Below are 27,850 nucleotides of genomic sequence, written 5' to 3' on the forward strand. Positions count from 1 at the left end.
TCACTAATTTGACTAATTTTTATTTCCTAGTTACAATTAATATGGTTTTAAAATCCTGTCTGTCTTTTTTTTTTGGACTTTACTAAAGATTGGATGTGTTTGCTGTTTTTAATATTTTCGGTAGCTAAATAACAAAAAATAAAAGCAATAAAAGTTTGGTTTTCCTTGGTTTTCACGTGTGATGGCGGCATAAACAATGATATCCTGCTATTCCATAGGCTACCATAAATTTTTTTTACACATTGTAAGCGAAAAAAAGTGAAAACTAGGTCATATGGTTTAAATTTGCATTGTTATTTAAAAACTTTATCTGCAAAGTTTTGTAAACAAAAAAAAAACTATAATGTGGGGCTTTCAGAAATCGATTACGGAGTTCCTGTGCAATCAATATTTGTCTTACGAAAGTGAAACATCGGGTTATAAGTTAAGTTTGATAAAAATAAACAAAAATGTAGCCCATAAACTCAAAAACAAAATTCAAGTTCTCTGGGTTAGCATTGATTCTAGAAATATTAAATTTTCTGAATTTTGTTTAGGCTTACGTTTTAATTGTTTATTACTTTTACGGTCGCTATGAATGCAAAATCTAAAAGAAAAACACGTTTTAATCCATGTCAACAATATGATGGATGGATTATCGTCAACTCGATCGCCTCCATTAATTAATCAAATTTTAACAATTTTAATTCACATTGCATTGTCACCAAGTCTTGACCCACTTGTCAAGGTTGAATGCAACCGTTGTAGTAGAAGTGGTCAAAATGTCGCTGGTCAACTCCGACCCATAGAACTCCGAAGAAATTAATTACATTGTGAACGAAAAAAAGTATCCAAGAATAATAAACAAACTCAAATCGATTTCGTAAAAATGTAAAAAAATAAACACAAACGGAGGTTTTTATCCTAATCTAATATGTTATTAAAAACAACCCTCTAAAATAAATATAGAACTCAAATTCACGTTTTTGATTCCAAAGTGCTATCATTTTAAATCATTAGATAAACGTCATAAAAAATTGTGTAGCGCATCTATTTCAACATCCTGTAACCAATATGGCGGAATTTATAGGTTAATTTTATAATAAATTTATCTTCCTTGTAATTTTGAAAAAAATTAAATTAATTAACATCGAGAAGCAAACGGCCTCAGCCCTATAGAGCGCCATGTATTTGTTTAACGTCAAAAGACTAAAAAAAGTTGCAGAAGACTTTGTAGGCCGTGTAAATAAACAGGTAAAGACACTTCAAATAGTGTGTTATAGTGTCATATACTTACTTCCTCTAGTGTCCTTTAGTTACATCCTATAGTGTCCTATACCCACGTCCTATAGTGTCCTATACCCACGTCATATAGTCTCCTATACTCACGTCCTATAGTCTCATATACTCACGTCCTATAGTGTCATATACTTAAGTCCTCTAGTGTCCTTTAGTCACATCCGATAGTGTCCTATACCCACGTCTTATATTGTCCTATACTCACGTCTTATATTGTCCTATACCCACGTCTTATAGTGTCCTATACTCACGTCTTATAGTGTCCTATACTCACGTCCTATAGTGTCCTATACCCACGTCTTATATTGTCCTATACCCACGTCTTATAGTGTCCTATACTCACGTCTTATAGTGTTCTATACTCACGTCCTATAGTGTCCTATACCCACGTCTTATATTGTCCTATACCCACGTCCTATAATGTCCTATACTCACGTCCTATAGTGTCCTACACCCACGTCCTATAGTGTCCTATACCCACGTCTTATATTGTCCTATACCCACGTCCTATAGTGTCCTATACCCACGTCTTATATTGTCCTATACTCACGTCTTATATTGTCCTATACTCACGTCTTATATTGTCCTATACCCACGTCTTATATTGTCCTATACTCACGTCTTATATTGTCCTATACCCACGTCTTATAGTGTCCTATACTCACGTCTTATAGTGTCCTATACTCACGTCCTATAGTGTCCTATACCCACGTCTTATATTGTCCTATACCCACGTCCTATAGTGTCCTATACCCACGTCCTATAGTGTCCTATACCCACGTCTTATATTGTCCTATACCCACGTCCTATAGTGTCCTATACTCACGTCCTATAGTGTCCTATACCCACGTCTTATATTGTCCTATACTCACGTCTTATATTGTCCTATACTCACGTCTTATACTGTCCTATACTCACGTCATACAGTATCCTACACTAACGCCCTATAGTGACCTTCAGTCACGCCCTATAGTGTCTAATACTCACGTCGCTTAGTGTCCTATAAAGTCCTACATTCACGCCCTATAATTTCCTAAACTCATGTCCTTTTGTGTCCTATAGTGTAGTATTATGACGTGTTACAGTGTCCGATATTGTCCAATATTCACGTCCTACAGTGTCCTCTACCCGCGACCTATATTGTCCTTTTCTCACGTTCTTTAGTGTCCTATAGTGTCACATACTCACGTCTTATTTTGTCCTATACTCATAGTTCAGGCATTTGTAGGTTGGCCAAAGCCATACTTTTCACTTAATAAACACGTACTCAGGTGACCTTACCAAGTTGGACGACATCACTTCGATGATTATGTTTTTATATGGAAAAAAGTATATTTGTCAAATTGTGTCTTTAAAATAGCAGTAAAAATACTTCACTCAAGCATTAAAATAATTTAGACATGTAATGTTTTATGAAAAACAATATAAAAATGATTATGTAGATAACTTAAAAATACGATTTTGCGTAAAAGGCTATATTTCAATATGTTTTCATTGAACCTAAATTTTTAACCAAAGATTCACTTTGGTAGAACAATTACTTGTTGGGTGTGATACTTCAAATATTAGGCCTACTTTGTATTAAAAATATTTTTTTTTCAACTATATGAAACAATATGGTATGGTAATACCATATATATTTTTCCAGGTATTCGCATTTGATAATCAGCCTGACTGGAGCCAGCTGCCGTACGAAATTCTTCTTAAAGTCTTCAGTTACCTGAGCAACAGCGACAAGTACCATGCCGCTCTCACCTGCAAGTCTTGGCTCCGTCCACTTTCAGTGCCGTCCGTTAGACATGTAATGTTTTATGAATAAACAATATAAAGAAGATTATGTAGATAACTTAAAAATATTATTTTGCGTATAAGACTACACTTCGATGAATATGTTTTTACATTTTTACATGGAAAAAAAGTATATGTGTCAAATTGTGTCTTTAAAATAGCAATAAAAATACTCAATTCGAGCATTAAAAAATTTAGGCATGTAATGATTTATGAATAAACAATATAAAAATGATTATGTAGATAACTTAAGAATTCAATTTTGCGTAAAAGACTACACTTCAATTTGTTTTCATTGAACCAACCTAAACTATTACCCGAAGATTTACTTTTGTACGACAATTACTTGATGGATGTGAAAGTTCAAATATCTCGGAAAAAAACCCTTTTATTAATTGTTTTACTTAAATCTGTGCAGATATATATATATATATATATATATATATATATATATATATATATATATATATATATATATATATATATATATATATATTTTAATAAATTCAACTATTTGAAGCAATATGGTATAGTAATATCATATATTGTTTTCCAGGTAAACGAGTTTGATAAGCAGCCTGACTGGAGCCAGCTGCCGTACGACATTCTGCTGCACGTCTTCCGTTACCTGAGCAACAGCGACAAGTACCACGCCGCCCTCACCTGCAAGTCTTGGCTCCGTCCACTCTCAGTGCCGTCCGTGTGGGAGACCGGAGATTTTGTGTTTGACAACAAGAGCGACGAGAAAGCGATCATTTTTGTGAACATGACGGGAAAAACGTTACGTCACATCAACGTACAATGTATAGCGAGCGATAACCATTACATGTGTTCTTTCTTGGCTTTTAAAGGAGATGAGGGCCCCGCATCCTGTACAGCGAAGATGTACCAATTTTTGGCCACCTTATTGAACTCACAAAACCATCGCATTTTGACCTTCAAGCTAACCAATCTGTTCAGTTTGAAAATCAATGGCCTAAGCGCTAAGTCAAGGTCATTTTTAGAGGTCGCTCAACTCTTGACCAAAGTTTTGGAGGACCAGCAGCAGCTTCGTGTCCTTGACCTCAGCAACAGCCAAAAGTCTGTCAAACACCGTTGGGTTGATTCTTTTACCGTAAATGAAGGTCAGTATGGACAGTCTAACATTGGGTGTTAACAAGACGTTAGGTGTTAACAAGAAGTTGGGTGTTAACAAGAAGTTGGGTGTTAACAAGACGTTGGGTGTTAACAAGACGTTGGGTGTTAACAAGACGTTGGGTGCTTGCAAGGTTTGCATTTAGTTAGATTTTATTGTGGTGGTATCAACAGTCGACCTCATTTCAGGCAGGGGATTGTGGGCTGAGTATTATTATACTTTTAATGCATCAGAAATCAAAATAACAAATTGTTATTTTTCTCCAAACATTATTAAACTATAAACAATAATAAACCGGGAGTGATCTCCACTAAACTTTCTCGAATATTCTACTATAACACTACGGGGGATGGCAACTCTTGATATAGACTTCTAGACATGATTTTTAATCCATTTTAAATACTCAAACTTTTTAAAATAGAATATAATCTCGTAGAAAAAAGAATTGTACACCAAGTGAAGGCTAAATAAAGATGTGCATAATAGTGCGCAATATTATTAGCACTTAATAAATTTACATGCGTTTTTTTGAGAAATCTGAAATAGCGTAAATCAGTACTTTCGGTCAACGGAAGTTACTTAAAATTTGACAGAAGGTAGAGAATTTGATCTTTTACTTACATATAAAATTTCATTTATCTATCTGAAATAGTGCTCAAGTTATAGGCTTTTGAAAAATTTAAAGTTGAAAAAGTACCACTTGCTGTTATCGGAAATCTCTCAAAAGTTGAAACTAATATACGATTTTGATAAAATACTTATATATGAAATTTCATCAACCTAGCTGTAACGGTACTCAAGTTATCGTGTTTACATACGGATACACACACAGACAGACAGACAGACACACAGACATACGGACAAGATTGCAAAATTATGTTTTCCGTATCACGATTACAAGACTTTCTCTATACTTCGTATATACGAGAAAGTAAAAAATGGAAACTTTATAATTTTCAAGGTCTGAAACTGTTGAATGCTGCTAGTAAAAACTGCGCCAACACGCTTCAGGAACTTGCGATCGCCAGATTCGTTTGCTTGAAAGATATTTACCCTAATAACTTGAGCTTTCTTCCACAATTTCGAAGCGCCATCGCAGGTTTCAGCGAGTTGTCAGGTGGGTTGAATAGTTGTATGACGTTTTTTAAGTTAAACGAATAGTATGGTTTAGTCTACATTTTTAAAACTAGTAAATAATTATTAATAATACTTTTAATAATAAACAAACATTCGTTTTTTTATGACGTAGTATGGTAGCTAGTGATGGTGGTTATAAATCTACATGGACGTGAGCACTGGTTATCTCTAGTAATTTCTCACTTGTCGCTTAGTTTGGAGAGTAGACAAACACTTTTCAGTGTAGCAGTCGTCCATGTTGAAAATGACATTGACCAGCCAGCTTTGATAAAAAACCTAAACAAGACATTGACAAACCAAAACTGACAAGACCTTGACCACCTAGCTCTGATAAGGTCTTGACCACCCAACACTGACAAGACCTTGACCACCTAGCTCTGATAAGGTCTTGACCTTCCAACACTGACAAGACCTTGACCACTTAGGTCTGATAAGGTCTTGACCATCCAACACTGACAAGACCTTGACCACCTAGCTCTGATAAGGTCTTGACCATCCAACACTGACAAGACCTTGAACACCTAGGTCTGGTAAGGTCTTGACCATCCAACACTGACAAGACCTTGACCACCTAGCTCTGAAAAGGTCTTGACCATCCAACACTGACAAGACCTTGACCACCTACCTCTAAAAAGGTCTTTACCATCCAACAGAGACAAGACCTTGTCCATCCAGCTCCGATAAGAACATGACCGCACAATTCTCTTAAGAATAAGGCTATGTGACGTAATAATTGACTTGGTTTCTGCTCTAGTCAGCTCACCATATACCACATAACGAGAGACCTTGTGACTTTCAGACCTGGACCTCAGCTACGGTTATTTGGAAAATGACCTGCTGCTCAGCTTAGCCATGTCAACAACCAGCCTGAAGCAGATCACAGTTCGTGCTGACGAAATCCCAATGATAGAAAGTCAAATAACCCCTCTAGCATGGGAGAACCTTACAGCGGCATGTCCCGAGCTCAGAGTCCTATTTTTCATCAAACCCATATCTGTGAGCTGTTGTTTAACAAAATGCATACAAACTTTCAGTATAACAATGTTTTATAAATAACAAGAGAAATATAAACATTAATTTAATTTTGATATTTAACTGGCAAAGGTTTTAACACACAGCAGCTTTTACTATAGTAGCTAAACAAAATGCTTACATTCTGTTTATTATTTTAGTAATAATTATAATTGAATACTTAATTGTAAAGTCTTGAACCTAACTCAGAAACTCCTATTTAGGAGTCGTACTTCCAAGACGTGACAATGATCCTAACACCATCCATGCCGCTCTATCAAGTCAAATGGAAATCTGGCAGTGTCATAGCTGTAGAGAACATAGAGAAGTTCTTTCAACATATGGGACAAAACTTTCAGGTGAAGGGGATGTGAGGGATGGGGGTATTAGTAAAACTAGTTTTTTTTACGTGTTTGTATTTAGCTAAAAAGCGAGGTGGAATGGGAAACATATACATATTTATTTAGAGAGCCGAGGCATTGCCCATTTAGAAATTTTTTTTTTGCGCGGAGTCAGCGTTAACTAATTGAGACTAATGCAGCTTTAATAAAACAACACTCGTGATTTGTACTTATATAATCGTCTGTGTTTACAGGAAACTTTACATCATCTGAAGTTCCGTACTGATGTCCCCATAGACATGGAACGCTTTGAAGTGTTGATCAAGAGGTATCCGAAATCTGATTTGTTCTATTTTTGCTTTTGATACATTTCAATATGTTTTTTTTGTTCAAAATTAACTAAGTATAAAAATATATTGCCTAGGGCAGGGGTCGGGAACCTGCGGCTCGCGAGCCGCATGCGGCTCTTTTGATGTCAAGGTGCCGCTCTCGAGTTCCATGCACAATGATTAATAACAGTATTATTTCATTTTCAAAACTCATAAAAATTTTATACTGTAAAGAAAAACCACTTTAAATATGATTACAAAACACATCAGAGAACATTGAAAATAGGTGAGGTAGAAAGTAAATGGACAGCTGACAGCCGCTTTCGCACCAGGCCCAGCATCACGGCCGTGCTGTAGCCAGCCCAATGTCGACAATTCCATTCATGCCACTGCTGAAGTGCAGACTTTTTCGAATATCCTTAAATGGGGAATGTTATTTTATTCGGAATTGAGGTATTTTAGTTATTAGTATCATACGGTGGAGCCAGGTACTGGACTGTGGGAAACACGTAGGGTGGAAGATAAGCACTTTGAGAACGGAAGGACAGAAGCGACCGATTCAGTTATCAAACCTATATCTAAGCCAGTTTGTAAGAGTTGTGGGCTGCTTGGCTATGGGAGACACCTCCCTCCTGAGCCTGTGGTGCCCGCAATGAAAGAAAAAAAATCAAAGTCATTGGCTTCTAAAGTGGATTGGGATTGTCCTATAGTTATATTATTTGATAACTAACTAAATCATAGCAGAGCTAGCTAAAAACACACTTTTTTTGTGCGAAACATGTTTTTCTATAAATCAATATTAGTTAATATTTAACTGTATTTATTTCAAATAAATAATTAAAATTTATCTACTTAATTCTAATAAAAAACAGAATATTGGAAAAATAATGTTAGTGGCTCTTTAAAAACTGGAAAATGTTGTAAATTGTAGCTTTTGGCTCTTTCGTCTCAGAGGGTTGCCGACCCCTGGCCTAGGGTGAACCAAGATTATATGCACAAATTCTAATCGGTGTATATAATAAGTTGGACATATTTTGGATCAATGAAGCAAAGATAATCTTATAATGGTCACGTGACGGGTGGCATCTATCAGAACTTGGTGGACTAGAGTCAGGTACCCATCAGAGCTGGGTGGACTAGAGTCAGGTAGCCATCACAGCTGTGTATACATAGGAACGTCCACGAACGCCGAGTCTGTACGCTCCGAGTCTGTACGCTCCGAGTCTGTACGCTCCGAGTCTGTACGCTCTGGGTCTGTACGCTCTGGGTCTGTACGCTCCGAGTCTGTACGCTCCGAGTCTGTACGCTCCGAGTCTGTACGCTCTGGGTCTGTACGCTCCGAGTCTGTACGCTCCGAGTCTGTACGCTCCGAGTCTGTACGCTCTGGGTCTGTACGCTCCGAGTCTGTACGCTCCGAGTCTGTACGCTCCGAATCTGTACGTTCCGAGTATGTACGCTCCGAGTCTGTACGCTCCGAGTCTGTACGCTCCGAGTCTGTACGCTCCGAGTCTGTACGCTCCGAGTCTGTACGCTCCGAGTCTGTACGCTCCGAGTCTGTACGCTCTGAGTCTAGGTGCTAGTATAGTGCTTGTCAACACCACGCGTACAACAGCATTGTATCTGTGATACGATGTAAAGTTATGATGTGTTATACATGTATGGAATGTTTTATTTTATATGCTACCTGTGTGTCCACAGTTTACAGCCGTGCGCAAATCTGGACAGCTTCTCGCTAGGCTTGACCTCTTGTGTGATTGATGACGTGGAGATGTACAAGTTGGCCATCAGAGATGTCGTGAAGCGATGCCCATTGTCATGTGACCTCACACTGAACGTCTAAGTCAAATAAAAGGGGTCAGTCTGACACGGTTGGTGGGGTCAGGAGAGTTCGCCATGTTGGATCAGTTCAGGAATTATTTTTTTTTATTTGCAGTAAAAAATATTGAGCACATACGTTTCTGATTTTCTTATTTCTTCTGAAAAGTATATTCGTTTCTGATTTTCTTATTTCTTCTGAAAAGTATATTCGTTTCTGATTTTCTTATTTCTTCTTAAAATATATATTCGTTTCTGATTTTCTTATTTCTTCTTAAAATATATATTCGTTTCTGATTTTCTTATTTCTTCTTAAAAATTAATTCGTTTAATCATACGATTTAAAACTTCCAAGTTCAAACTTTGCAAATAATTAATCTATGCCAGGGTACGTTATTTGAAGAAATTGTTTTGGTTTTATGAATAGGTCACGTTACGCTGGTTTAGTGTTTTTTTTAGATCTTAAAGAGAGGGTCAGTACTGGGTCTATAGCATAGAGGCAAGCTGTTATACAACAATAGAATGGGGTCCATATTGCTATGATTATAGCATGATGCTATAACTTGTCACTGTCATTGTCAGGGTGACGGTCACAGTCGTGTTCGTGATAAATAAAGAGTCTGACAAAATCAAGCTTTGAAGGAAGGGAAAAATCTAGGTTGACATCATTCAAACAAATGTATATATAAAGGTTACGGTCGCTGCGATGGTGCTTATGGTTACGCTGGTAGTTATTCTTCTTCGTTCTTTATTCAAGTATTGGAAGGGATTCCCCTCCAACACAATTAAGTATAGGGCCTACGTGTCAACTGGTTATGCGTCATATAGGCCATTGACTACGATTTCCACCCGATTGTCTTTTTGGATTTGCTTCCATTACCTTTGTCCAACCAAGAACAAACTACAAGGCATCAGTTGTTTGATTTTGGAGTTGACTATCCTAGATGGGACGCTGTCCCCATCTATCAAGACGTAGACGTCTACACACATCTCTCCCCCCCCCCGGAACGAAAAAGGATTTGTATAGAAATTATATAATTTTACCATCCCCCATCCACTGAGAATTAAATCCTACCCCGGGAAAATTTCAAGTGCCCAACAACCCCCCCCCCCCCCGCCCCCTCAGAGCAAACAAAAGCGGCGATTTCCATACAGCCACCATACAGCCACCATACAGCCACCATACATCCACCTTACAGCCACCATACAGCCACCATACAGCCACCATACAGCCACCATATAGCCACCATACAGCCACCATACAGTCACCATACAGGATCAATACAGCCACCATACAACAACCATACAGCCACCATACAGCCACCATAGTACAGCCACCATACAGCCACCATACAGCCACCATAAAGCCATCATACAGCCACCATACAGCCACCATACAGCCACCATACACACCATACAGCCATCAGCCACCATACAGAAACCAAACAGCCACCATACAACAACCATACAGCTACCATACAGCCACCATACAACCACCATACAGACACCATACAACCACCATACAGACACCATACAACCAGCAAAGACGACGGCAAGCCGCGATTTTATCCGAGAACCGTATGAATGATAGTTGTGTGCTCAATTGTTGTATAATCTTTAATTTTCAAATATAAGCTACATCGCTTTAATCAGTTTTTTTTCTACCATACACTGCTGCATATCTGTGGGTATTCTTCTCATGCAAATAAAGTTAACAATTTATACAAACTAAAGTTCAGTTTCATGATTCATGGACCCGCAACCACAGGTGTAATTTAACCATAAATACATGCTGTCACACTACTCTTTACTTTTCTATTGTATTTTCTAGTATTTTACATTTTAATAAAACAATTTAAAAAACTTTATAGCAATTAGCTTTTAAATGCACTGAAAATAAGAAAATAAAACTACTCTACTTTCTTTCTTAAAAGCTTTGATCTTCACGAGATCTTGTATTTATTTTAGCGACTAAAGTTTTTTTCCCACGATTGCACTACTTTATGTATACTCGGTATGCCAGTGGGTTCAAAACAATTTTTTCAAGAAAACCAGATCTTTTTTTCCTACTACTCGGCATATAAAATTTTACCACCGGTGTTTCGAGCCGCCCCTTTCTAGTTCAAACATGCGTGGCAAACACTGCGGGGGATATTACGGAAGAAAGGTCTTTTGTATAAGAAAGTCCCTGGAGCGTATACGATTATGTCGAGACGCACATTGGGGGCCGGCATCAAAATATTTAACTGCTTTTAAAAACATGACCAGCAGTGGCGGAGCAAGAAATTAAGTTTATTTATCGATATTTTGAAAGTGATGATTAGAGCGAACAGGATAATACCAAAATAAATATGTTTATCATGTAAAATAAAGATACACAGTCTAGACCAGGGGTCGGCAACCTTTTGAAGCGGAAGAGTCAAAAGTTACAATTTTCAAAATTTACCCTGGTTTTAAAGAGCCACTAACATTTTTTTTATTTCAAATTTTTTATTTTTTTATTAAGATTATTAGTATTTGTTTAAGGAGCTGGAGAGCCGCATCTTGATATCAAAAGAGCCGCATGCGGCTCGCGAGCCGCAGGTTGCCGACCCCTGGTCTAGACTTATTATCAGCATATTTTTTTAGGGCGGCAGGCATAAAACAAACACAATTAGAATCATAAATATTATTAATTTAAAAGTAAAGAACTATTTATAAATTTCATCCCTTTGTATAGTTAGCAATAAATACTTCTATAAGATGAGCTGGATTAATACAGTATCATTAGCACGACATGATCGAGATATAACATACATGTATCCAAGACTAAAAAGAATCACTGACAAATAAATAAACCTGAAAAAATTAACAAAAGGTCAATTATGTGTCAGTTAGGAATATATTTAATTTATGTCTAACAAACACCATTGACATTTTCTACGATAGTTAATTGCAGTTTTTAAATGAATACTACTGCTTGATGCATTTACGATTTAGTCTGACTAAATTATTGTGAATATATCGAGTTATGAGGCGCAACTGTCCCCATTTCTCTGGTAACTACCTGATTTACGTAAGAGAAACTAGAGATGCACAGCCAAAGCCAAAGAACTGATCACGTTATAAACCGATGTTACAAGAACAGGTGCTGCATTGTCTAACTGGATCCTCTAGGTATTTTTACATTTACTTACATACGTGCATATTTTTCTCATTCTTAATACATTTATATATTAGTCACTGAATATATCATCCATTTAAATTAATTACCACATTCTGCCTACACCTCTGCTTGAGAGAAGAATTTCAAAACGAAGGAAATGTCAGAGCCCGCGCCTTTTAATTGCAGCCTATTTAAAACGCGCGTCTTTTTTTTTTATTGCATACAGGCAGAGGTTTAGCGCCAGGTAAGATATATTTTAAATATTAAATTATTCTTAACATTCAAATTGGTTTCAATCTAGTTAAATTGCTAATTAATACTAACATTTTGGCAGAAAAACAAAACTTGCAATGAATTAGACTAAACTAAGAAAAAAAAACAGTTTTAACAAATTTAATCTGATAATATATACAATATATCATGGTCCATTAAATATATAGTATTATTCACCACATCTTTTATACTTTAGTTTCGCTGTTCTGTCTGTCTGTCAATATACATACATATATATAGGTAGAGAAAAAAAAACACTGGCAATGAAAACTGCTACAGGTACATTGAATAAAACTAAGAAGGATTTATCTAATCGATTCAAACAAAACGAATTTTGTAAAGTTTAAGCTTCCCAAAACTAGAAGAAATAGAATGACGTCATCAAATGTAGAGTAAACATAATTTAAAACTAAATGCCGAAATGAACACACAATAAATTGACGTCATTGATTCTAGAGTAAATAAATCTAATGCCGAAAACAGTGAACAAGTATAACGATGTCATCGCTACTCGATAATAAAGACGCACTACCGCCAAATTTATTTATCTAATCTTAATTGAGGTCTGCCTGTTGAGTTTCTTTCAACTTCTCTTTGAGTAGGGATGCATAGCCCCCCCTCCCCAATCCCTCCCCCCACAGGCACTGAAGAACGTCAAACGTAGCTGACTCACAACGAGAAATTATATTCTCCTCCCCATTGTCCGCCCCCTCCCCGGAAAATTGAGTTATACCCCCCCCACTGAAAATTTATACTGACTCCACCCCCTCCCCCTCCCCGAAAAAATGTCTACAAGAAACACTGTCTGAATAATTGAGATTTATTAGAGGTGGGGAGGCGAAAACTGGTAAAAGTATATACATTTTGTTCGGGTGTGTGTGTGGGGGGAGGGGGGAATACCAAATAAAATATTGTGGTAATGTCAAGAATTAGCGTCTTTAGGCCTACACAAAAAAGAGCGGCGTTTTTGATTTATGAATTTAAAAAAAGTTGAATTAATAAGCGAATTCCGAAAAAGATAAATAATAGTAATGACGTCTTTGATTACAGAAACGAAAAAAATAAACCTGCAGTGATCTCCCCTAAACTTTCCCGAATATTCTTATATAAAACTACGGGGGATGGCAACTCGGGATATAGACAATATTTTAAATCCATTTTTAATTACTTAAACTTTTTATAATAGAAAAGAATCTCGTAGTAAAAAGAATTGTACACCAAGTAAACGCAAAACAAAATGTGTTTAATAGTGCGGAATATTATTAGTACTTTAAAAATTAAATGCGTTTTTTAAGAAATCGGAAATAGTAAAAATTAATACTTTTGGCCAACGGAAATTACTCAAAATTTGAATTGAGGCAGAGAATTAGATCTTTTACTTACGTGTGAAATTTAATGTATCTATCTGATTTTATACTCAAGTTATAGGTTTTTTGAAAAATTGAAAGTAGAAAACGTTTCACTTCCGGTAACCGGAAGTCGCTCAAAAATTTATACGGATCTACTATTTTGAAATAATACTTATATATGAAATTTCATGCGAAACTTGATACTTAGTAAGGATATAGCTCTAGAATATAGCCACCTGGAAAATAACAAGATTCACATACACGTATTATAAATAGATTATAGGATTATATTTCTCTTAGTATCGATCGAATGTGATCTACTATTAATGATTTTTAGTGTCTTTATATAATTTAGATTTTGACTAAATTTTAAAATATTAATTCTGATAAACATTGGTCATTTTCACTTGTGATCGAAAATCTCTTTTAGATCCACAATGAGTAACTCTTCAACCAACAAACCAAATATAGAAGACATAAACAATATGGCCAGTGAGAAAGACCTATCAAAACTTTTTACAGGTATTGTCAATTCATTTTCTTTTTATGTAGATTACTTGATGGTAATTATTGTGACTGAAGTTTTAAAATTTTATCAAATTTTTTCAAACGTTTAACAGCTAAACATATGTTTACAGTAATAAAAGTGTTTTGTTTACCTATACAGGTACACATGAAGTACAAGAATGTCTTGAAGGTGACAGTGAGTACGATTTGGATGTTTACAAGAAACAATGCCAGAAATCGCATGCAGGGTTCGTACCTGTAAAAAAATTTACCATTACACATTTACCATTTGAATACTGCGATAACGACCTGTATGACTTCACAAAAGCCATGGCTGACCTAATTGTCAGGATAGCCATTACGTTCACTAGTCCAGAAAGACCAGAGTTTGTACCAGGCACTCAAGATCCATATCCTTGCTACAACACCAGGGGACAGAACTCACTGAGGACAGGGACTGGGAGGGTGTGGGAGTTATGCAAGTACTCAAAAGATATGGACCAGAAATTGTATACATACAGAACTTGTCCATGTCCAGAATGTGACCACTCGGACACACCCAGCAAAGTCTGGTGAAGGGTTGAGGTGTTTACAGCCAAACATGTGGTTTTTAATGAGAGTGAGGCGAGAAAGTCCAGCTGTAGGTTGTGGTTTGATGAGGATAAAAGTCCAGTGGTCAAGATTTATGGGTGGATCGTGCGTGAGATAGACACCGGGGAAGACTGGTGTAGTTTTTTTTATGCAACACATGACTTAGATGTAGGTGATAAACTGCAGGAAATGGTGAAGCGCTTTGATAATCTACGTCAGAAATTAAGTGACAAATACGAGAGTCGTACGGATGTGGACAAGCTGACCATTATAGTGTCACATCCTCATGGCTGTTCTAAGCAGGTCTCTGTAGGTCACTGGGTACACAGGCGGGAAGTGAAGTTTAAACATACCAGTTACACATATACTGCTTGTACCTGTCCAGGTAGCAGTGGAGCTCTGGTCTACAGACTGGAAAGTTCGTCCTCTGACCATACCCACAGTGGTGCCAACTCTGATGGATTAAATTATAGTGGGGTGGAGTGGGGCTAAGATTTAAATTGTCTATTGTGTTGGTTGTTTAGTCGTGGCTAGAACTTAGGAAAAAATAATGCCAAAACATTTAACTTGTTCATAGGAATTGTGTGAGAGTGGCAGATGGAAGTAAAGGGAAATTTTAAAAAAGGAAGTTTTTTATCTTGTTAAAATATTTGTGAAAACAATATCTACACTGTACAGATAGAGTGGAACATGAATATTTTTATGGTAAATATTTTTGTTAAGAGTATGTTTGTGGAAGGCTTGCATATATTAAAAAAATGTCTTAGCTCACCATTATCTTATCTTCGCATAGTGTACATTGTGTGCATAAATATAAATTAATGTCTAATATATTAATTATTTATCAATACTAGAATATTTAGTCATTTTTCAAACAATTTTTTTAATGTATGTAAAATTCTAATCACAAATTAAAAAAAAAATTATGTCTTGAAAAGAAAATATTTAACATTTCTATAATATGTATTCATTTTACAACTGATATGTTTAATTAAAATAAATTACAAAGAACAAAATCAAAATAAAATGTTTGATCTTTTTCAAAATTTATAATATTTTCTAATAATTATTCATTTTTTTCCGTGAACGAAATAAATGATTTAAAAGACATAATCAAATTATTTTCTTTTACTTTGTTTTCATGTTGGCAAATAATTACAGAGTTTTCATGTATTAGTAAAGTACAATGTAGTAGGTAAAATAGAGGTATTTTAAATACTACATTCATTTATCTTACACTCTAAATAAATTGTTTATTCATTATTTTTTTAAAAATCAATAATAGTTTTGAGCCATTCCAAAATGGCCTCATTATGTTTTCAATTATGTTTGCATTAGCATTATTGTGTGGTTTTATGTTTGCGTATATTATTATGTTTCAGATTGGGCTATTATTTACATGTATAGTTGCTTATATGTTTTTTTTTTTATTTTCGCATTTTTGTTTGAGCTAGCACTAGTGTTTTCGTTATTTTGGGATTATATACCATTTTTATTGAAGGTGTATTTGTAAATATTGAGGTTTGAGAAAATGGAAAATCAAACGCAAATTTAAATTGAAAAATAAACGAAAACATACAAGTTCATGTTCGTTCTCACGTTCAAAATCATATTCATGTTCAAGTAACTGTTTGTGTTCGTACTTGTGTGTTTTGTGTTGTGTTTGTTGTTGTTGTGTTTTTTAGGTTGGAGTTAGGTTCACAAACTTTCCCAGGTTAAAAACTTTCCGAGGGTTTGTGACGTGATTTGATGTTAAGGCCAAACCAAAAATAGTTTCAAAGAAAAATACTGGGACTTATATTAACGTCCCTTGAAACGCATTGGAATAATCGCAACTTTTATGGAAAATCGAACTTTAAAGCCAAACCAAAAATAATTAGTTAAAAAGAAAAACATAATCCACTTTCTAGATCTACATCTAAATATATTCTAGATCTAGATCTAGAGTTTTGGAAAAGCTAGTCTTAAGCCAGCCGTAGATTCTAGATTCATATCTAGCAGCAATAATGAGTTTCTATACTAAACTATGTCAGGCCTTAATCATTTTATATAAAGCTTTGTTTGTTTAGCTATGGAATTGGCTAATTGTGGATATAATTTAATTTGAAATAATACGCGTAACTCAAGTTTCTTACTCGGACTGTCTAAGTAAACTACTCCACTAATTTTTCACCTAATTGGAAGTACCCAGATAGCCGAGTTGATAGTGTAATAGTTACCATATGGATGGTACGGGTTCGAGACCCAGCAAGTCAATATTTTTTTTTTAAATTAGTTTTTTTTAAAAAGAGATATAAATGATAAATTTGCCTATCTAAACTTTTACAAAACGTGCACAATTATTTTTTTTATACAAGATTCTATTCTATTTTAAAAGGTTTTAGTAATTACAAATGGATTAAAAATCATGTCTATTCCTTGAGTTGTCATCCACTGTAGTGTTATATTAGAATATTCGAGAACATTTAGGGTAGATTACTCCATTTTTTATAACACAATACAAATTTAAATCTTTAAAAATTAATTAATTAATCCAATTCAAACAATTTTAATTCACATTGCATTGTCACCAAGTCTTGACCCACGCGTCAAAGTTGAGTGCAATCGTTCTGATACAAGTGGTCAAATTATCGCTCGTCAACTCCGACCTCCGACCCAAAGAAATAAACAGATTAAAGAAGTTAATTATATTGCGAATAATACAACAATAAATACAACATTAATTCTCAAAAACAAATAGATTTCATAAAAATGTAATAAAATAAACTGATCTTTTTTATCCTAATCTAATAACCACAAAAATCATTTAAGAATTAAAATTGAGTTTTAGATTCCAAAGTGCTTCAATTTAAATAATTCGATACACGTCATCAAAAATTGTGTAGCGCTTCACTTTCAACTTCCTGTACATAATATGGCGCGGATGTAAGGTATATATTATTATTTCATCGTTGGATATCTATATAAACATCTCAATATAAATAATATAATATAAACGAGAAGTGACACATAGCTACACGGCGATATGTCGTTGTTCAGCATCAAAAAAATAAAAAGGGCTGCAGCTGAATTTGTTGGCGGTGGGACTAAACAGGTAAAGATACGCCCTATAGTTTCCTATAGTGTCCTATACTCACTTCCTATATTGTCCTATAGTGTCCTAAAGTGTCTTTTAGTGTTTTTAGTGTCTTAAAGTGTCTATACTCGCGTCCTATAGTGTCCTATAGTGTCTGATAGTGCCCTATACTAAAGTCCTATAGTGTCCTATACTCTCGTCCTATAGTGTCCTATATTGTCCTACAATCAAATCCTATAGTGTACTATACTCACTTCCGATATTGTGTAATACTAACAGTTCAGGTTTGGTAGGTTTACCAAGTTTAACTAGAAGACTTCGATCATTATATTTTTACATAGATAAAAGCAAATTTGCAAATTGTGTATTTAAATTAACAGTAAAAAATTCGAAACTCTAGCATTAAAATAATTTAGATATGTAATGTTTTACGAATAAACATTATAAAAGATGATTATGTAGAGAACTTATTTTTTTTTAAATAAACACGTTTTAATAACAAGCTTTTAGGTACTTGTAATAGATTGAAATAATTGTGAGGTCAAGGGAACTCACTCTCTGTATTAGTATTATATTTATATTGTTATCTTGAGTGATGTCCCTTACATGTTGTTATCTATAAATAGTTCTCTCTCGCCATTTCTCTTCCTCTCTTGGCTTCATGGCGTCTGTACATAATAAAGACTGTTAATAACCAACGCGGCTTCTCGTCAGTCATTACAATCCACGTCATTTGGCGACGAAGGATAAACATCTACTAGAAAGAGCACCTACTTACGCAAAAAAGAGGTTTGCTAGAGCTTATTAGCTAATTATTTCTAGAATTATGGCGCTGTATGGCCAAATAAAAGAATTTGATGCGAATGATGAAATCATTCAAGATTACCTAGAGAGGTTAAGCTTTTACCTAGAAGCTAACGACGTGACGATAGAAGCCAAAAAGAGAGCTGTTTTGTTAACAGTCATAGGGCCTCAACAATTCAGGCTACTAAAGGACTTATGCGCACCAGCTAGTCCAGATACCAAGAGCTTTAACGAGCTGAGCAAATTGCTAACAGACCACCATGCGCCTACCCCATCAAAGTTTCTATGTCGAGCTAGATTTGACAGTAGGACTCGTCAACCAAACGAGTCAATATCAGAATATGTTGCTGCTTTACGTCATTTAAGTGAATTTTGTGAATTTGGAGAAACGCTGTCTGACAGACTGTGTGAAAAGTTTGTGACAGGTGTAAACAGCCCTGATATTCAAAGAAAGTTGCTGCTCGAGTCAGATCTAACATTAGAAAAAGCAATACAACTAGCAACTTCATTCCAGCAGTCATCTGATGCGGCGAGATCTTTAGCACCTTCAGAGATCCATGCAGTAAACAGCAGGTTAGTCAATAAACATCAACCCCAACAGAGCATTCCAACTTATGCTAAACACCCTGCTCGTTCAAATCCTAGATCTAAATCTAGTAATAATTATCAAAAATGTCATCGATGCAAAGGTCCCCATGCATCTCATCGGTGCAAGTTCAAGTTAGCAACTTGTTATAAGTGCAGTAAGCAAGGTCACATTGCCAAGGCCTGCTTTGCAAAGTCTTCGTCTGTTGCTAAATCTAGCCAGTCAAGACAGTACCGCAACCAAAGGCAGCACTATGTTAACTCTCACCAAGACTACCTAACCCAACCAATGAACCACTCTACCTGTGAAAATGCTCAAACTGATTCGCAGCCGGATTTCAGCCTGTTCTCTGTGAAATCAATAAGTCATGCTCCCATCAATGTACTAGTTAATATCAACGGTAAGAGCATCAGCTTCCAACTTGACACTGGAGCATCTCTAACAGTCATAACAAAGAAAGAGTTTGACGCTGTCACAGGAGGATCAGTGCCTCTACAGCCATGTCACAAGTGTCTAACAACATACACTGGTGACAATGTTCCGGTAATAGGAGAGTGTATGGTTCATGTAAGTTATAATGGTCAAAGTGTTAAACTTCCTCTTCTTGTGGTTGAAGGAAATGGACCGCCATTACTAGGTAGGAACTGGTTAAGTGATCTTAAGTTAAATTGGGAGAGTATTTGTTCATTGAAGAATGTAAAAGAATCTAGTCTTACTTCACTAGATAAAGTTATATCTGAAAATAAATGTGTTTTTGGTAATTCAGGTTTACTAAATGATAGAACAGTGAAGTTAAGCATTAAAGATACAAATCCAAGATACTGCAAAGCTAGAGTTCCACCTTATGCAATGAGGAATAAAATTGAAAATGAGCTAAGTAGATTGGAATCTAATGGCATTATAAAGAAGGTAGACTATTCCGATTGGGCGACACCCATTGTGCCAGTGTTAAAGAAGGATGGTTCTATAAGAATTTGTGGAGATTATAAAACTACACTGAATAAGCAAATAGAGCTAAATAGGTACCCTAGACCTAACATTGAGGAAATTTCTTTGAATTTGGCAGGAGGAGACAAATTCACTGAATTAGACTTTAGTCATGCTTACACTCAACTAGAACTGCATCCAGATTCAAAAGTCTATACGACAATAAACACACATAAAGGACTCTACCAATATGAAAGACTATGTTTTGGCATATCATCTAGCCCTGGAATTTTCCAAGCTGTCATGGACAGTATTTTTAAGGATATTCCAAATGTTTGTGTGTACTTTGACAATGTGTACATAACTGGTAAGAATGACACTGAACATCTTAAAACACTAGATAAAGTCTTGAAAATTGTTGGTGAAAAAGGTTTAAAGATAAACAAAGATAAATGTCAATTCATGTTGACAGAAATTAGTCTTCTTGGTTATATATTGAGCAAACAAGGCATCAGACCTCAACCTGAGAAAACAAAAGCCATTAAAGAAGCACCCAAACCTGAAAATACCCAACAACTAAGAGCTTTTTTGGGCTTGATAAATTACTATGCAAAGTTCATGGGAAATCTGTCTGGTAAACTATCACCACTGTACAAGCTGCTACAGAAAAATGCAACTTGGCACTGGGGTAAACAACAAGAAGCTGCTTTTAATACAGCAAAAGAGGCTTTGTCTGCTGACACCTTACTAACTCACTATGACCCAGGAAAAAGACTTATATTAACATGTGATGCTTCACCAGATGGTGTAGGAGCAGTCTTGTCCCACATGGATGAGAAGGGTGACAGACCCATTGCTTTTGCCAGTAGATCTTTGAACCAGGCTGAGAAAAATTATTCTCAGTTAGATAGGGAAGGCTTAGGCATCATTTTTGGTGTTAAGAAATTTCATAAATTTCTGTTTGGTAGGAAGTTCACCATCTTTACAGATCATAAACCATTGCTAGGTTTATTTGGAGAAAACAAAACCCTACCTGAGCATGCCTCACCAAGAATTCAAAGATGGGCTATCACACTAACTGCATACAATTATGAATTGAAATACAAACCTGGATCTGAGAATAGTGCAGATAGTCTTAGTAGATTACCTTTAAAAAACCAAAGCCTGAGCTATGTACCAGAAGATGTTTTTGTTCTCTTCACTATCATGGATAACTCCAATATAAATGTGAATGATATTAAAAGAGAAACACAAAAAGATGAGTGCTTAATAAAAGTATATGAGTACTGTAAGAATGGTTGGCCTGAAGAGTCTGTGAATGATGACTTAAGGCCATATAAAATAAGAAATAAAACCCTTTGTGAAGATAATATAAAAGATGGAGAAGATGCAGTCCATTATCAGTCAGAGTTGCCTAAACAAAGTATTTGTAACTTAATAAATGATTATGGTGATATGGCAATTTCAAATGTTTTAAAGAGAATACATTAGTAAGAAGGAATGTGATCATCAAACAACTTTGCTAACATCATTAGCACTTACAGAAACTAAAAGAAACTAAAAGGGTAACATCAAAAGAAAAGAGCAAAGATTTTTGCCATTGAATACACCCACTTCAAATACTGGATCACAGTTGCAAAGTGATATGGTCCAGAATATTACTCATAAACAGTATTTTTGGTTACCAAAAAGCAATATCAGATTACCTGAGAAAATTGATCAATCAAAGAAATCTATGTCAGTCAAGGATCTGAATAACAGCATAATACTTTCAGATGCCAATTCAAAAATAGTTCCATTAAATCATGACAAACATTCATTGAAAGAGAATTTGGTGTTAATGAGAATGTGTATCTAAGAAATTATGGGAAAAAGGAAAAATGGATACCAGGTCAAATTGTTCAATGTACAGGACCTGTGCCTTATTAAGTTAAAAATAACTTGTGCAGATAATAAGTGTGAATCTATCAATCCCACCAAATCTGAACAGTTCACACCAACTCAGTTTGTTTCACAACCAAGTTCTGTTGATATGAGTGAACCAAGTTGTCTGGAGTCAGAAAATGTAAATTCTGGAGTTAATGATTTAAATCCTAGACCTCCTGAGATAGAGAATCCAGATGGTCAGAATATTGAGTCACCAAATCAAAAGCCACTGAGAAGGTCAAGCAGGACAATCAAGGTCCCAAATAAGTTAGAACTATGATTTTAAAGGTCAAAAGGACTTTGACATTATTGTTTTGTATCTTGATTATGTTGTGGCATATTGTGCATTGTTTGTAAGGATGTAATCTACCATAGTGTTCATGTTACAATATAATTGGTGATTTTAGGATACTATCAATTGTTCTATTGAGAGATGTGTTATTGTGTTCTAAGGGTAAAGGGATGTAATAGATTGAAATAATTGTGAGGTCAAGGGAACTCACTCTCTGTATTAGTATTATATTTATATTGTTATCTTGAGTGATGTCCCTTACATGTTGTTATCTATAAATAGTTCTCTCTCGCCATTTCTCTTCCTCTCTTGGCTTCATGGCGTCTGTACATAATAAAGACTGTTAATAACCAACGCGGCTTCTCGTCAGTCATTACAATCCACGTCAGTACTAATGCACCAAAAGTAGAAAATAAACTATAGACTACTATTTAAATAACTATTAAAAAAGCGTGGGTCACTATCGGATACCTCTACTAATGTTTAGGAAGTGACCCACACTCTTCTTTATAGTATTTTAAATAATAGTGTCTAATTTATTTTCTACTTTTTAGTGCATTAGTACATATAAGTTTGTTGTTACAACGTTTTTTACGAAATAATTTTTTAATACGTTACATGTTTTATTAACACTAGAATTGCATGACTAAAAACCATTTCGCGCCTATAGAACGTGATGACGCGTGTATAATAGCGCAGAATAGTTCGGTAATACTGCCTACTAATTTGGACCAAATTTAAAATAATTCGCAAAAAATTAATTAGGCAACCAATTAAGTCAAATTTAATGTCTTGACCTACGTACCAACTATGAACCGTATCTGTCAGTTAGAAGTGCCTGCAAATAATCAAAATGATTTAATGAGCCTTTCGAATAATCTGTGATAATGCTCTCGGTTGTGTCCATCAGAGGCGATACTATGCGAGGGAGGTAGTTGGAATCGCCCGGAGTGCCGATGTTAAGGGCGCCCAACGGGGGAGAAAAATAATTATAGAAATTATATTTAAGTGTTTTCTGCATCAATGGACACCAGCGAGTTGACGAGATTCTTTCCATAATGTTTATGATATGGAATAAAAACTTGCTTTTTAGATTTAGACCGTAAAAAAAATAAAAACTTAAGCCTAAAATTAATTTAGAAGTTTTATATTTTTAGAATAAATGCTATAAAAGTTGCAAATCCAGAGAACTTGAAAATAATTTGTTGAGTATAATGCTACATTTCTATTTATTTTCATCAAGCCTAAGTTATAACCGGATGTTTCACTTTCGTAAGACAAATATTGATTGGCTGTACAGTAACTTAGTGATCGATAACTATTTGTTTACAAAACTTTGCAGATCAAGATTTTAATTAACAATGCAAATTTAAAACCCCATGACATAGTTTTCTATTTTTAGCTTGCAATGTGTACAGTAAAATTTATGGCGGCCTATCCAATAGCAGGATGCCATTGTTTATGTCGCCATTACACGTGAAAACCAAATTCTTTTTCCTTTTTTTTAAATTTTAATTTAGTTACCGATTTTATAACCATATTAAATGTAACTAAGCTGTGCATGATTTTTAAATTAATTTATGGACCTCTCAAATACCTTTGAGACTTTTCTCGCTGGTGTCCATTCTATGACACCAATATAAAAACCATTAAAAAGTGACTAGACCTTTCTAAGCTAATATATCGACAAGTCGCTACGCCTCTGGTGTCTACCAGGCAACGATTGTTTAATACAATTTCAGCCTGACTGGAGCCAGCTGCCGTACGAGATTCTGTTGAACGTCTTCCGTTACCTGAGCAACAGCGACAAGTACCACGCCGCCCTCACCTGCAAGTCCTGGCTCCGTCCACTTTCAGAGCCGTCCGTGTGGCAGTCCGGAGATTTTGTTTTTGACTCAGAGAGCGATGAGAAAGCGATCACGTTTGTGAAAATCACTGGAAAATCATTACGTCACATCCATGCAGAATGTAAAGTAGTCGAACCAGAAACTTGGGGTAAGTCACAGAAATAGTGGTGGAAATGTGCGTCTTTGTACGAACCAGTCAACAACAAATGTACTTGTGTTCTTTCTTGGTTTTTAAAGACGATGACGGCAGCGCAACCTGTACAGGGATGTACCAATTTTTGGCCAACTTATTGAACTCACGCAACCAACAGCTGTTGACTTTCAAACTTACCAATCTGTGCATTTTAGAAATCGATGGCGATAGAGCAAATTCAAGGTCATTTTCAGAGGTCGTTGAACTACTGACTAAAGTCTTGGAGGTCCAACAGCAGCTTCGTGTCCTTGACCTCAGTAACAGCAACAAGTCTCGCAAAAACTGTCGCGAGGATCATCCTACCGTAGATCAAGGTGAGTGTGGCCAGTCTAACATCGGGTGTTTAAAAGACGTTTGGTGTTTACAAGACGTTGGGTGTTTAAAAGACGTTGGGTGTTTAGAAGACGTTCGGTGTTTACAAGACGTTGGGTATTTAGAAGACGTTGGGTGTCTAGAAGACGTTGGGTGTTTAAAAGACGTTGGGTGTTAAGAAGACGTTCGGTGTTTACAAGACGTTTGGTGTTTAGAAGACGTTGGGTGTTTAAAAGACGTTGGGTGTTTAGAAGACATTGGGTGTTTACAAGACGTTTGGTGTAGATTTAATTGTGGTGGTATTAACAATCGTCCACATTTCAACGAGGAGATTGTAGACTGAGCACTTTTTTATACTTCTAATGCATTCAAAACAATAAAATGCTGATTTTCTCCTCACGTGATTAAACTATTAAGCAATAAAACTGGAAACTTTATTTAAATATTCCAAGGTATGAGACTGTTGCATGCTGCTAGTAAAAACTGTGCCAACACGCTACAGAAACTTACGATCGCCAGGTTCGTTAGCTTGATAGATATTTACCCTAATGACTTGAGCTTTCTTCCACAATTTCGAAGCGCCATCGCAGGTTTCAGCAAGTTATCAGGTGGGTTAAATTACGCCATTTTTTAATTAAAAAGAATAGTTTGATTTTGTCTGGTCTTGTGCAGTTTTAAAACAAGTAAATAATTATTAATAATACTTATTAAAAAAACGAACACACGTTTTACTTGAAAGTAGTATGGTGGCTAATGATTCCGGTTATAATATGGAAGTGAGCATTGGTTATCTCTAGTGTTGCATCATTAGCTATTTAGTCAGGACATTAGACAAACACTTTTTAGTGTAGCAGTCCATCCAGTTTTAAAATGACATTGCATAGCCAGCTCTGACTAAACCTTGTCCATCTAGTTTCGAAAAGAACATGACCGTGCAGTTCTCTTAAGACTGACGTTTAGTGTATGCAATATTTGACTTGGTTTCTCCTCTAGTCCACTCACCAACTGTCACATAACGCGAGACCTTGTGACTTTCAGACCTTGACCTCAGCTACGGTTATTTGGAAGATGACCTGCTGCTTAGCTTAGCCAGGACAACAACCAGCCTGAAGGTGATCACAGTTCGTGTAGACAAGCCCCCATATTTCGAGACTAGCACCACCCCTGCAGCGTGGGAGAACCTTACAGCCGTTTGTCCTGAGCTCCGAGTCATATTTTTCATCAAAACCAAATATATGAGATGTATGGTAAAAATGCATAAAAACCTTCATTATAATAATATTTTGAAAAGAAAAGTTTACTTTTGCTATTAAATTAAAACCCGTGTCAGTCTGGCAACCGTTTGAACACAGACGCTTTTAGTATAGTAGATAAACAAGTAGCTTACCTTCTGTTAATTATTTTAGTCAGAGTAACATTGGACGGTGGTAGAGCGCTATGCTGTTAATCCGAAAGTCTCGAGTTCAAATCCAAGGTTCAAGTCAGTAGAACTCTGATGGGTACCTAACTTATAATAAGAAATAAAGACGACTAGGCAAAATGCTGGCTACAGCTCCCTTTCATAAGCCGAGGTTAATTAACATATGAACTCCTCTTTGTCTGCACAATTGCTAGGCCTACAATGATTCTTTACTTTTAAGCACTGAGTAACACAGTATTAATTTCAAGTGCATAAATTATAATTCTATACAGAAATTTCTAAGTAAGTCTTGAAACTAATTCCATTCAGAACACGTCCTTCCAAGACACTACAACGATGCTAACACCATCCATGCCGCTCTATCAAGTCAAGTGGAAAGCTGACAGTGTCATCGCTATAGAGAAAATAAAAAACTTCTTTCAACATGTGGAGCAAAACTTTCAGGTGAGCAGGGTCAATTTCACGAGGAGGGGGGGGGGAACGGTTGGCAAATAATAGGTACAGACCTTTATGGTGAGGGCGATCAGAAATAGGGTGAAGTAGTCAAAAACTAGCTTATGTTTTACATGTTTTCATTTAGTAAATACAAGTTGTTTAATGGTAGAAATACAAATATGTATTTTGTTAACACTAAGCGGAGCCAAAAATTTGGTTGCGCGGAATCAGCGTTTAACTAATTGAAGTTCCTGAAACTTAATGCAGCAACACTCATGATTTTTACTCATATAATTGGTCTGTGTTTACAGGAAACTTTACATCATCTTGATCTACAAACTGATGTTCGTCTAGACATGGAATGCATTGATGCGATGTTCAAATGGTAAGTCAACATTCTAGTGTTGTTCTGGCTGTGGTTTGAGGCTGTTTAGTACATTTTGTAGGTTCATAATGAATTAGTCGTTTAATTTGTAAGAAGTACATCATATGGTCTATTGTGTTTTTAGATTAACTTCGTACATTCTAATAGTTGTTTGACTGTTGGTTATGTTAAATCAATAAAGCATACTTTCTATGAGATAATCTTATCAGATGAAGTAGAGTTTGTATGTGTATGTTTCTTGAACTCTGTATATGACTAAATGGTGTAGCGTGCACCGTGCCCAACAGTTAGACAGGTATCTGAATCACGTTGGGGAACGAGCTGGGTTGAATAGAGCCAGGTACCCATTAGAGCTTAGTGAACTCAGCGACATCCTATTCTGGACACACGTGCAGTTTGTGTGCTACAACATGCTTAGCGTATTAGATACGATATGAGTTTCTAATGTGTGTCATACATTGTATGTTATGTTATTTCTACCCTACCTGTGTTTCCACAGTTTGCAGCCGTGCAAAAATCTGAACAGCCTGTCCCTGTGTTTGACTTGTGACAAGAGTGATGACGAGGAGATATACACGATAGCCATTAGAGATGCCATGTGGCGATGTTCAGTCTCATGTGATGTCACACTGAACGGTCAAGCAGTCAAATAAAACTGGTCAGTCTGACACGGTTGGAGGGACCTGGAGACTAAAGAATGTTCGACCAGTTGACGATGATTTTAGATCCGTATAAAACAATGTTGTAAAAATTAGTTTCTGTTTTTTATTTCTATTCAAAAATGTATCCGTTTAATTATTCGATTTAAAACTTTAAAGTTCTTACTTACAATTAATTTATCAATGCTACGATGAGCTAGATGAAGAGACAATAATTATTGAGGGGGAATTTTTATACCGTCCAATAATGGAATCTTCTATAAAAAGAGGTGTTAGGTTACTGGTAGTT

General features: G+C 35.8%; 3 protein-coding genes across 3 annotated transcripts; all 3 read left to right on the forward strand.

Annotated features, from left to right (window-relative positions):
• Window positions 1-1,031: 1,031 nt before the first annotated feature.
• LOC131938877 (F-box/LRR-repeat protein 3-like) lies at window positions 1,032-8,944 on the forward strand. The gene is made up of 8 exons (XM_059297100.1): window positions 1,032-1,233; window positions 2,927-3,079; window positions 3,623-4,190; window positions 5,163-5,318; window positions 6,138-6,334; window positions 6,574-6,708; window positions 6,945-7,018; window positions 8,718-8,944. The coding sequence occupies exons 1-8, from the start codon at window positions 1,165-1,167 to the stop codon at window positions 8,857-8,859; spliced, it is 1,494 nt and encodes a 497-aa protein (XP_059153083.1). The 5' UTR covers window positions 1,032-1,164; the 3' UTR covers window positions 8,860-8,944.
• Window positions 8,945-14,035: 5,091 nt separating this feature from the next.
• Window positions 14,036-15,165, forward strand: LOC131938860 (uncharacterized). The gene is made up of 3 exons (XM_059297084.1): window positions 14,036-14,123; window positions 14,269-14,675; window positions 15,085-15,165. Exons 1-3 carry the CDS (start codon window positions 14,039-14,041, stop codon window positions 15,163-15,165), a joined length of 573 nt encoding a protein of 190 aa, XP_059153067.1. The 5' UTR covers window positions 14,036-14,038.
• Window positions 15,166-17,595: 2,430 nt separating this feature from the next.
• Window positions 17,596-27,642, forward strand: LOC131938883 (F-box/LRR-repeat protein 21). The gene is made up of 8 exons (XM_059297106.1): window positions 17,596-17,793; window positions 24,053-24,305; window positions 24,395-24,664; window positions 25,115-25,270; window positions 25,701-25,909; window positions 26,392-26,526; window positions 26,829-26,902; window positions 27,402-27,642. Exons 1-8 carry the CDS (start codon window positions 17,725-17,727, stop codon window positions 27,553-27,555), a joined length of 1,320 nt encoding a protein of 439 aa, XP_059153089.1. The 5' UTR covers window positions 17,596-17,724; the 3' UTR covers window positions 27,556-27,642.
• Window positions 27,643-27,850: the final 208 nt, after the last annotated feature.

Source organism: Physella acuta, unplaced genomic scaffold (genome assembly GCF_028476545.2).
Source record: "Physella acuta isolate Inbredline_101_S28 unplaced genomic scaffold, ASM2847654v3 ptg000258l, whole genome shotgun sequence".
NCBI lineage: Eukaryota > Metazoa > Mollusca > Gastropoda > Physidae > Physella > Physella acuta.